Source organism: Oncorhynchus gorbuscha, linkage group LG16, assembly GCF_021184085.1.
Source record: "Oncorhynchus gorbuscha isolate QuinsamMale2020 ecotype Even-year linkage group LG16, OgorEven_v1.0, whole genome shotgun sequence".
Lineage (NCBI taxonomy): Eukaryota > Metazoa > Chordata > Actinopteri > Salmoniformes > Salmonidae > Oncorhynchus > Oncorhynchus gorbuscha.
Window position 1 is genome coordinate 89637697 of NC_060188.1, and position 12585 is coordinate 89650281.

Below are 12585 nucleotides of genomic sequence, written 5' to 3' on the forward strand. Positions count from 1 at the left end.
ACCTTCCGGAGACACCTGAAACCCCACCTCTTTAAGGAATACCTAGGATAGGTTAAGTAACCTCTCACCCCACCCCCCTAAGTTTTAGATGCACTATTGTTAAGTGACTGTCCCACTGGATGTCATAAGGTGAATGCACCAATTTGTAAGTCGCTCTGGATAAGAGCGTCTGCTAAATGACTTAAATGTAAATGTAAATGTAAATTTGAGTCATTTAGCAGACGCTCTTATCTAGAGTGACTTACAGTTAGTGCATTCATCTTAAGATAGCTGGGTGGGACAACCACGTTTCACAGTCAGGACATTTTCCCCTCGATAAGTTAGATATCAGCAAAGTAAGTGCTAGTAGGAAAATAAAAGTGTGAGGGGGATTAGTGGAAACCAGAACAAACCTTTTGTTTGAGCTGAAAGACAGTAATCTTGATCTGATGGAAGTCTTCACACGTAGCAGAGCATGCCCCAGCCTTCATCACGTTGTCTGACGTCTCAAACGGCCGAGCTGCTGAGGGAGCGCATGAACCACAGCAAAATGTTACTCAAAACATTTATTATTAAAAAAAATATATATATATAGACCCACCAAACGTCATCACAGAGCCTTCAGAAAGTGTTCATACCCCTTGACTTATTCCACATTTTGTTGTGTTACAGCCTGAATTAAAAATGGATTTAGATGTTGTTTTTGTCACCGGCCTACACACAATAACCTATGTAAAAGTGAGATTTTGTATTTGTAATTGTTTACAAATGAATAAAACATGTACAGATGAAATGTCTTGAGTCAATAAGTTTTCAACCCCTTTATTAAGACAAGCCCAAATAAGTTCAGGAGTAAAAATGTGCTTAACAAGTCACATAATAAATTGCATGGACTCACTGTCTGTGCAATAATAGTGTTTGACGTGATTTTTGAATGACTACCTCATCCCTGTTTCACAAACATTAAAATGATCTGTAAGGTCCCTCAGTCGAGCAGTGAATTTATAACACAGATTCAACCACAAAGACCAGGGAGGTTTTCCAATGTCTCGTAAAGAAGGACATCGATTGGTAGATGAGAACAAATAAGAAAAGCAGACATTGAATATCCCTTTGACAATGGTGAAGTTATTAAATACACTTTGGTGTATCAATACACCCAGTCACTACAAAGATACAGGCGTCCTTCCTAATTCAGTTGCCAGACAGGAAGGAAACAGCTAAGGGATAATCACCAAGAGGTCAAAGGTGACATTAAAACAACTACAGAGTTTAATGGCTGTGATAGGAGAAAACTGAGGATGGATCAATAACATCGTAGTTACTCCACAACACTAACCTAATTGACAGAGTGAAGAGGCAACTCCGGGATGCTGGCCTTTTAGGCAGAGTTGCAAAGAAAAAGACATATCTCAGACTGGCCAATAAAAAGAAAAGATTAAGATGGGCAAAAGAACACAGACACTGGACAGAGGAAGTCTGCCTAGAAGGCCAGCATCCCAGAGACACCTCTTCACTGTTGACATTGAGACTGGTGTTATGTGGGTACTATTTAATGAAGCTGCCAGTTGAGGACTTGTGAGGCGTCTGTTTCTCAAACTAGACAATCTAATGTACTTGTCCTCTTCCTCAGTTGGGCACCGGGGCCTCCCACTCCTCTTTCTATTCTGGTTAGGGCCAGTTTGTGCTGTTCTGTGAAGGAAGCAGTATACAGCGTTGTACGAGATCTCCAGTTTCTTGGCAATTTCTCGCACAGAATAGCTATCATTTCTCAGAACAAGAATAGACTGACGAGTTTCAGAAGAAAGTTATTTGTTTCTGGCCATTTTGAGCCTGTAATCGAACCCACCAATGCTGATGCTCCAGATACTTAGCTAGTCTAAAGAAGGCCAGTTCTATTGCTTATTTAATCAGGACAATAGTTTTAATTGCAAAAGGGTTTTCTAATGATCGATTAACCTTTTAAAATTATAAACTTGGATTAGCTAACACAACATGTCATTGGAACACAGGAGTGATGGTTGCTGATAATGGGCCTATGTAGATATTCCATTACAAATAAGCCGTTTCCAGCTACAATAGTCATTTACAACATTAACAATGTCTACACTGGTATTTCTGATCAATTTGATGTTATTTTAATGGGCCAAAAATGAGCTTTCTTTCAAAAACATGGACATTTCTAAGTGACCACAAACCTTTTGAACGGTAGTGTATTTAAATGAGATATTTCTGTATGGAGAAATTTCAACATTTCTAAAAACCTGTTTTCACTTTGTCATTATGGGATACTGTGTGTAGGTTTGAATTTGAATTCAGGCTGCAACACAACAAAATGTAGAATAGGTCAAGGAGCATGAATACTTTCTGAAGGCCCTGTAACTAGTCATTGCTCTTTTGCTATTTGAAAGGTGTGACAATAAAAACACATCTGTGTCACCAGTCTGTGAAAAAAAGATATCAGAAACAGAGATATCTGTGGCAAAATCTGAGGGGAAATATTGAGTCCGTCTAGGAATGCTGCAAGTATGTTAAACGAAGAAAAATAGCCCCAAATAGGCTTGTGTCCCAAATGGCACCCTATTCCCTTTATAGTGCACTACTTTAGACCAGAGCCCTATGGCACCCTATTCCCTACATAGTGCACTACTTTAGACCAGAGCCCTATGGTACCCTATTCCCTTTTTTATAGTGCACTACTTTTGACTAAAGTCTGTGGGCCGTGCACTGTATCGAGACATTTGGGACTCCAAAAGGGTTCTTCGGCTGTCCCCACAGGAGAACCCTTTTTGGTTCCTGGTAGAACCATTTTTGGTTCCAGATATAACTATTTTGGGTTCCATGTAGAACTCTCCGTGGAAAGGGTTCTTCTACCTGGAACCAAAAAGGGTACTTCAAAGGGTTCTCCTATGGGGACAGCCGAAGAACTCTTTCAGGTTCTAGATAGCACATTTGTTTCTAAAGGTTTACCCAAAGAGATAACAGCTGAAGCTAGAGGGATGAGTGCCTGGCATATATATATATATACATACACACACTGCTCAACAAAATAAAGGGAACACTTAAACAACACAATGTAACTCCAAGTCAATCACACTTCTATGAAATCAAACTGTCCACTTAGGAAGCAACACTGATTGACAATACATTTCACATGCTGTTGTGCAAATGGAATAGACAACAGGTGGAAATTATAGGAAATTAGCAAGACACCCCCAATAAAGGAGTGGTTCTGCAGGTGGTGACTACAGACCACTTCTCAGCTCCTATGCTTCCTGGCTTCCTGGCTGTTTTGGTCACTTTTGAATGCTGGCGGTGCTTTCACTCTAGTGGTAGCATGAGACGGAGTCTACAACCCACACAAGTGGCTCAGGTAGTGCAGCTCATCCAGGATGGAACAGCAATGCGAGCTGTGGCATGAAGGTTTGCTGTGTCTGTCAGCGTAGTGTCCAGAGCATGGAGGCGCTACCAGGAGACAGGCCAGTACATCAGGAGACGTGGAGGAGGCCGTAGGAGGGCAACAACCCAGCAGCAGGACCGCTACCTCCGCATTTGTGCAAGGAGGAGCAGGAGGAGCACTGCCAGAGCCCTGCAAAATGACCTCCAGCAGGCCACAAATGTGCATATGTCTGCTCAAACGGTCAGAAACAGACTCCATGAGGGTGGTATGAGGGCCTGACGTCCACAGGTGGGGGTTGTGCTTACAGCCCAACACCGTGCAGGACGTTTGGCATTTGCCAAAGAACACTAAGATTGGCAAATTCGCCACTGGCGCCCTGTGCTCTTCACAGATGAAAGCAGGTTCACACTGAGCACATGTGACAGACGTGACAGTCTGGAGACGCCGTGGAGAACGTTCTGCTGCCTGCAACATCCTCCAGCATGACCGGTTTGGCACTGCGTCAGTCATGGTGTGGGGTGGCATTTCTTTGGGGGGGCCACACAGCTCGCCAGAGGCTCCATGTGCTCGCCAGAGGTAGCCTGACTGCCATTAGGTACTGAGATGAGATCCTCAGACCGCTTGTGAGACCATATGCTGGTGCGGTTGGCCCTGGGTTCCTCCTAATGCAAGACAATGCTAGACCTCATGTGGCTGGAGTGTGTCAGCAGTTCCTGCAAGAGGAAGGCAATGATGCTATGGACTGGCCCGCCCGTTCCCCAGACCTGAATCCAATTGAGCACATCTGGGACATCATGTCTCGCTCCATCCACCAATGCCACGTTGCACCACAGACTGTCCAGGAGTTGGCGGATGCTTTAGTCCAGGTCTGGGAGGAGATCCCTCAGGAGACCATCCGCCACCTCATCAGGAGCAAGCCCAGGCGTTGTAGGGAGGTCATACAGGCACGTGGGGGCCACACACACTACTGAGCCTCATTTTGACTTGTTTTAAGGACATTACATCAAAGTTGGATCAGCCTGTAGTGTGGTTTTCCACTTTAATTTTGAGTGTGACTCCAAATCCAGACATCCATGGGTTGATAAATTTGATTTCCATTGATCATTTTTGTGTGATTTTGTTGTCAGCATATTCAACTATGTAAGGAAAAAAGTATAAGAATATATAATATATATATTATATATATATATTATATATATAATATATATATAGTTTAAGAATATTTCATTCATTCAGATCTAGGATGTGTTATTTTAGTGTTCCCTTTATTCTTTTGAGCAGTATATATATATATATATATATATATATATATATATATATATATATATATATATATATATATATATATATATATATATGCCGTTAAACATTGTACCTGTACCCTAGTGTAACGGGTGGCTGCAGGAAGCTGCTCTAGTAAATCTGTAATGGAGCTGTATGTGTTTGTGTTTGGTGTGGGGGGCTTGGGAGCAGGAGGGCTGAGTAGCCAATATCGTAGACCACGTGCGTTTCTGCTATCAGTGGAGATCAAAAGCAACGTGGTGGGGCTGTGGGGCTGTGGGGCAGGCAGAGGAGGGTGGTATAGAGTCTAGACTACATGCCTTGTTGTGATCTGTGGTGATCTATAGCTTGACTCTCTGCTGTGATCTGTGGTGATCTATAGCTTGACTCTCTGCTGTGATCTGTGGTGATCTATAGCTTGACTCTCTGCTGTGATCTGTGGTGATCTATAGCTTGACTCTCTGCTGTGATCTGTGGTGATCTATAGCTTGACTCTCTGCTGTGATCTGTGGTGATCTATAGCTTGACTCTCTGCTGTGATCTGTGGTGATCTATAGCTTGACTCTATGCTGTGATCTGTGTTGATCTATAGCTTGACTCTCTGCTGTGATCTGTGGTGATCTATAGCTTGACTCTCTGCTGTGATCTGTGGTGATCTATAGCTTGACTCTCTGCTGTGATCTGTATTGATCTATAGCTTGACTGCTGTGATCTGTGGTGATCTATAGCTTGACTCTCTGCTGTGATCTGTGGTGATCTATAGCTTGACTCTGTGCTGTGATCTGTGGTGATCTATAGCTTGACTCTCTGCTGTGATCTGTGGTGAGCTATAGCTTGACTCCACACAGTGTGGTGTTGTTGATAGAGAGTGGATCGCAGCACGGGTGAAGGGCATGACTAAGAAGGTAGGGAGCCAAACAGAGAGACTAGGGGGTAGGGAGACAGGGGAGCAGGGAGACAGAGGAGCAGGGAGACAGGGGAGCAGGGAGACAGGGGAGCAGGGAGACAGGGGAGCAGGGAGACAGGGGAGCAGGGAGACAGGGGAGCAGGGAGACAGGGGAGCAGGGAGAGGAGACAGGGGAGCAGGGAGACAGGGGAGCAGGGAGACAGGGGAGCAGGGAGACAGGGGAGCAGGGAGACAGGAGTGGGGAGACAGGGGAGCAGGAAGACAGGAGTGGGGAGACAGGGGAGCAGGGAGACAGGGGAGCAGGGAGACAGGGGAGCAGGGAGACAGGGGAGCAGGGAGACAGGGGGGCAGGGAGACAGGGGAGCAGGGAGACAGGGGAGCAGGGAGACAGGGGAGCAGGGAGACAGGGGAGCAGGGAGACAGGGGAGCAGGGAGACAGGGGAGCAGGGAGAGGAGACAGGGGAGCAGGGAGACAGGGGAGCAGGGAGACAGGGGAGTAGGGAGACAGGGGAGCAGGGAGACAGGAGTGGGGAGACAGGGGAGCAGGAAGACAGGAGTGGGGAGACAGGGGAGCAGAAGGACAGGGGAGCAGGGAGACAGGGGAGCAGGGAGACAGAGGAGCAGGGAGACAGGGGAGCAGGGAGACAGAGGAGCAGGGAGACAGGGGAGCAGGGAGACAGGGGAGCAGGGAGACAGGGGAGCAGGGAGACAGGAGTGGGGAGACAGGGGAGCAGGGAGACAAGAGTGGGGAGACAGGGGAGCAGGGAGACAGGGGAGCAGGGAGACAGGGGGCAGGGAGACAGGGGGCAGGGAGACAGGAGTGGGGAGACAGGAGTGGGGAGACAGGGGAGCAGGGAGACAGGAGTGGGGAGACAGGGGAGCAGGGAGACAGGGGAGCAGGGAGACAGGGGAGCAGGGAGACAGGAGACAGGGGGCAGGGAGACAGGGGAGCAGGGAGACAGGGGGCAGGGAGACAGGGGAGCAGGAAGACAGGAGTGGGGAGACAGGGGAGCAGGGGGAGAGCAGGGAGGGAGCAGGGAGACAGGGGAGCAGGGAGACAGGGAGCAGGGAGACAGGGAGCAGGGAGACAGGGGGCAGGGAGACAGGGAGCAGGGAGACAGGGAGCAGGGAGACAGGGGAGCAGGGAGACAGTGGGGGAGACAGGGGAGCAGGGAGGGGAGACAGGAGTGGGGAGACAGGGGAGCAGGGAGACAGGGGAGCAGGGAGACAGGGGAGCAGGGACAGACAGGGGGCAGGGAGACAGGGGGCAGGGAGACAGGGGAGCAGGGAGACAGGGGGCAGGGAGACAGGGGAGCAGGAAGACAGGAGTGGGGAGACAGGGGAGCAGGGAGACAGGGGAGCAGGGAGACAGGGGAGCAGGGAGACAGGGGAGCAGGGAGACAGGGGAGCAGGGAGAGGAGACAGGGGAGCAGGGAGACAGGGGAGCAGGGAGACAGGGGAGCAGGGAGACAGGAGTGGGGAGACAGGGAGCAGGAAGACAGGAGTGGGGAGACAGGGGAGCAGGAGACAGGGAGCAGGGAGACAGGGGAGCAGGGAGACAGAGGAGCAGGGGACAGGGAGCAGGGAGACAGAGGAGCAGGGAGACAGGGGAGCAGGGAGACAGGGGAGCAGGGAGACAGGGGAGCAGGGAGACAGGGGAGCAGGGAGACAGGAGTGGGGAGACAGGGGAGCAGGGAGACAAGAGTGGGGAGACAGGGAGCAGGGAGACAGGGGAGCAGGGAGACAGGGGGCAGGGAGACAGGGAGCAGGGAGACAGGAGTGGGGAGACAGGGAGCAGGGAGACAGGGGAGCAGGGAGACAGGGGAGCAGGGAGACAGGGGGCAGGGAGACAGGGGGCAGGGAGACAGGGGAGCAGGGAGACAGGGGGCAGGGAGACAGGGGGCAGGGAGACAGGAGTGGGGAGACAGGAGTGGGGAGACAGGGGAGCAGGGAGACAGGAGTGGGGAGACAGGGGAGCAGGGAGACAGGGGAGCAGGGAGACAGGGGAGCAGGGAGACAGGGGGCAGGGAGAGGGGCAGGGAGACAGGGAGCAGGGAGACAGGGGGCAGGAGACAGGGGAGCAGGAAGACAGGAGTGGGGAGACAGGGGAGCAGGGAGACAGGGGAGCAGGGAGACAGGGGAGCAGGGAGACAGGGGGCAGGGAGACAGGGGGCAGGGAGACAGGGGAGCAGGGAGACAGGGGGCAGGGAGACAGGGGAGCAGGAAGACAGGAGTGGGGAGACAGGGGAGCAGGGAGACAGGGGGCAGGGAGACAGGGGAGCAGGGAGACAGGGGAGCAGGGAGACAGGAGTGGGGAGACAGGGGAGCAGGAAGACAGAGGAGCAGGGAGACAGGGGAGCAGGGAGACAGGAGTGGGGAGACAGGAGTGGGGAGACAGGGGAGCAGGAAGACAGAGGAGCAGGGAGACAGGGGAGCAGGGAGACAGGAGTGGGGAGACAGGGGAGCAGGAAGACAGAGGAGCAGGGAGACAGGGGAGCAGGGAGACAGAGGAGCAGGGAGACAGGAGTGGGGAGACAGGGGAGCAGGGAGACAGAGGAGCAGGGAGACAGGAGTGGGGAGACAGGGGAGCAGGGAGACAGAGGAGCAGGGAGACAGGAGTGGGGAGACAGGGGAGCAGGGAGACAGGGGAGCAGGGAGACAGGGGAGCAGGGAGACAGGAGTGGGGAGACAGGGGAGCAGGGAGACAGGGGAGTAGGGAGACAGGGGAGCAGGGACACAGGAGTGGGGAGACAGGGGAGCAAGGAGACAGAGGAGCAGGGAGACAGGAGTGGGGAGACAGGGGAGCAGGGAGACAGAGGAGCAGGGAGACAGGAGTGGGGAGACAGGGGAGCAGGGAGACAGAGGAGCAGGGAGACAGGAATGGGGAGACAGGGGAGCAGGGAGACAGGAGTGGGGAGATAGGGGAGGAGGGAGACAGGGGAGTAGAGTAGGTAGACAGGAGAGTACAATAGACAGGGGAGTAGAGTAGGTAGACAGGAGAATGCAGTAGACAGGGGAGTAGAGTAGGTAGACAGGAGAGTAGAGTAGGTAGACAGGAGAGTAGAGTAGGTAGACAGGGGAGTAGAGTAGGTAGACAGGGGAGTAGAGTAGGTAGACAGGGGAGTAGAGTAGAGTAGACAGGAGAGTAGAGTAGGTAGATAGGAGAGTAGAGTAGGTAGACAGGGGAGTAGAGTAGGTAGACAGGGGAGTAGAGTAGAGTAGACAGGAGAGTAGAGTAGACAGGGGAGTAGAGTAGGTAGACAGGAGAGTAGAGTAGGTAGACAGGACAGTAGAGTAGAGTAGACAGGAGAGTAGAGTAGGTAGACAGGGGAGTAGAGTAGAGTAGACAGGGGAGTAGAGTAGGTAGACAGGGGAGTAGAGTAGGTAGACAGGAGAGTAGAGTAGGTAGACAGGACAGTAGAGTAGAGTAGACAGGAGAGTAGAGTAGGTAGACAGGGGAGTAGAGTAGAGTAGACAGGGGAGTAGAGTAGGTAGACAGGGGAGTAGAGTATGTAGACAGGAGAGTAGAGTAGGTAGACAGGAGAGTAGAGTAGGTAGACAGGGGAGTAGAGTAGGTAGACAGGAGAGTAGAGTATGTAGACAGGAGAGTAGAGTAGGTAGACAGGGGAGTAGAGTAGGTAGACAGGAGAGTAGAGTAGGTAGACAGGGGAGTAGAGTAGGTAGAAAGGGGAGTAGAGTAGGTAGACAGGAGAGTAGAGTAGGTAGACAGGGGAGTAGAGTAGGTAGACAGGGGAGTAGAGTAGGTAGACAGGGGAGTAGAGTAGAGTAGACAGGGGAGTAGAGTAGGTAGACAGGGGAGTAGAGTAGAGTAGACAGGAGAGTAGAGTAGGTAGACAGGGGAGTAGAGTAGAGTAGACAGGGGAGTAGAGTAGGTAGACAGGGGAGTAGAATAGGTAGACAGGGGAGTAGAGTAGAGTAGACAGGGGAGTAGAGTAGAGTAGACAGGGGAGTAGAGTAGGTAGACAGGAGAGTAGAGTAGGTAGACAGGAGAGTGCAGTAGACAGGGGAGTAGAGTAGAGTAGACAGGGGAGTAGAGTAGGTAGACAGGGGAGTAGAGTAGAGTAGACAGGAGAGTAGAGTAGGTAGACAGGGGAGTAGAGTAGAGTAGACAGGGGAGTAGAGTAGGTAGACAGGGGAGTAGAGTAGGTAGACAGGGGAGTAGAGTAGAGTAGACAGGGGAGTAGAGTAGGTAGACAGGGGAGTAGAGTAGGTAGACAGGGGAGTAGAGTAGAGTAGGTAGACAAGGGAGTAGAGTAGAGTAGACAGGGGAGTAGAGTAGAGTAGACAGGGGAGTAGAGTAGGTAGACAGGAGAGTAGAGTAGAGTAGGTAGACAGGAGAGTAGGGGGGCTGTGGTGTAAAGACCACACACCCTGCTCCCCACAATATTATTTTGCTGATAGATCTACTTTTCAGCAAAGACCCACATCAAGGTTGTTGGGTTTTCCCACCAGCCCCCTCCCTCCCTCCCTCCCTCCCTCCCTCCCTCCCTCCCTCCCTCCCTCCCTCCCTCCCCCTCCCTCCCTCCCTCCCCCTCCCTCCCTCCCTCCCTCCCTCCCAGGTTAACTGCACACTCTTTTCAAGGGAACATTAAAAAAACACCACTTTAATGATGATGGGGTACTTGCACAACCCTAGGCTGCAAGGCAAGCTATTCCCAAAACCAGATGAAGTCAGCTTTGCTTTGAGAGATTTTCTTTATGTTTTGGAGAAGTGAAGACTAGATGTATTACTGCTGCAAGGTGGGTTGTGGATTAACCTCACAGCTAAAAGTGTGTGTGTGCCATCCAATGACACCCTATTCCCTATACCCTACCCCCAAGCCATCCAATGACACCCTATTCCCCATACCCTACCCCCAAGCCATCCAATGACACCCTATTCCCTATACCCTACCCCCAAGCCATCAAATGGCACCCTATTCCCCATACCCTACCCCCAAGCCATCCAATGACACCCTATTCCCTATACCCTACCCCCAAGCCACCCAATCACAACCCGGACAATTTACATTGACCCCTTCTATTATTTATTCATCTTAGTTGTTTTGCACCGGCTCTATGCACACTCACTAGACCCTATACACACACATACACACATATATATCTCCAGATTGACCAGACAGTTTTACCCATACCCACACTGTATTACCTCAATCATATCAACTACCTGGTTCCCACGCACACTGACTCAGAACCCGTGCTCCTTGTATATAGCCATAAAAATTTCACTGTAAAGTTTACACCTGTTGTATTCAGCGGCACGTGACCAATAAAATGAGATTTGATTATGTAGTGTACTTCTGGGCCCTAGTCTAAAAGTAGTGCACTATATAGGGAATATGGTGTCATTTGGGATGCACACTAGGGTCCTCTCCCGAGTGGCACAGTGTTCTAAGGCTCTGTATCTCAGTGCTAGAGGCGTCACTACAGACACCCAGGTTCTAATTCAGGCTCTATGACAACCGGCCGTGAATGGGAGTTCCATAGGGCGGCACACAATTGGCCCAGCGTCGTCCGGGTTTGGTCGGTGTAGGCCCGACTTTGTAAATAATAATTTGTTCTTAACTGACTTGCCTAGTTAAATAAAGGTTAAAAAAAATATTAAATCACTGTCAGACGTGCCTTCAGGGCCTGTGTTCAGAAAGCATCTCATCTAGGAGTGCTGGTTTAGGATCAGTTTCCCCTTTTAGATCATAATGAATCATTTATATGGGCAGAGGGGACCTGATCCTAGAATAGCATTCCTACTCAGAGGGCCTGGAAAGGAATAACCAGGAAAAAATGTCAGCCAAAAGAAATCTCCCCCTCCCTCTCTCTCCCCTCCCTCTCTCCCCCTCCCTCACCCCCCTCACCTCTCTCCCCCTTGGTGCAGGTCTTCCCATCCTCTTCCAGGAAAAAGCCTTTCTCACACTCACACCTGTAGCTCCCTGGAGAGTTCAGACAGACCTGAGAGCACACCGTCACATTGTTGTTGGCACACTCATCCACATCTAGAGAGAGAGAGAGAGAGAGAGAGAGAGAGAGAGAGAGAGAGAGAGAGAGAGAGAGAGAGAGAGAGAGAGAGAGAGAGAGAGAGAGAGAGAGAGAAAGAGAGAGAGAGAGAGAGAGGAGAGAAAGAGGTGGCGAGAGGGGGTGGTGGTGAGAGAGGGGGAGAGTGGTGGTGAGAAAGGAGCAAAGAGAGAGAGAGAGAGGGGGAGAGAGAGGGGGTGGCGGCGAGATAGGGAGAGAGAGAGCGAGGCAGCGAGCGAAGGGGATAGAGCGAGAGAGAGAAGGGTTGGTGACAGGAGAGGGGGGGGGAGTGGCGAGAGAGGGGGAAAGAAAGAGGTGGCGAGAGAGGGTAGAGAAAGAGAAAAAGAGGGGGGTGGTGAAGAAAGAGGAGAAAGAAAGAGAAAACACAAAGAAGGGCTTGTTCAACTTGTTGTATTCTTAATGCGGTCTATCATGAGAAGTGCCATTTGAAATAAAATGAAATGTGAGACTGCCAGTGTCCAAGCCTGTGAGAGAATGCTACTAAAATAACAACACTGAAACAAAAAAAGGACTTCAAAGTGAAATATATTATGGAATATGTAGCCGAATATGTAGCCAACTATGTAGCTGAATATGTAGCTGACTATGTAGCTGACTATGTAGCTGACTATGTAGCTGAATATGTAGCTGAATATTTTGTTGAATATGTAGCTGACTATGTAGCCAACTATGTAGCTGAATATGTAGCTGAATATTTTGTTGAATATGTAGCTGACTATGTAGCCAACTATGTAGCTGAATATGTAGCTGAATATGTAGCTGAATATGTAGCTGAATATGTAGCTGACTATGTAGCCAACTATGTAGCTGAATATGTAGCTGAATATGTAGCTGAATATGTAGCTGAATATGTAGCTGAATATTTTGTTGAAAATGTAGCTGAATATGTAGCTGAATATTTTGTTGAAAATGTAGCTGAATATTTGGTTGAAAATGTAGCTAAATATTTTGTTGAAAATGTAGCTGA

General features: G+C 50.1%; 1 protein-coding gene across 2 annotated transcripts in view; it reads right to left on the minus strand.

Moving 5' to 3' along the window:
- The window catches only part of ccbe1 (collagen and calcium binding EGF domains 1), a 146639-nt gene that overhangs the window by 45215 nt on the left and 88839 nt on the right, over positions 1-12585 (minus strand). The window contains exons 5-6 of one of the 2 annotated variants that reach the window (XM_046306757.1): positions 11441-11578; positions 393-499 (exon numbers count right to left, since the gene is read on the minus strand). In XM_046306757.1, coding sequence (XP_046162713.1) covers positions 393-499; positions 11441-11578 — 245 coding nt within the window. Of the gene's footprint in view, positions 1-392; positions 503-11440; positions 11579-12585 lie in introns of both variants that reach the window. The other variant, XM_046306756.1, reaches the window with a different exon arrangement.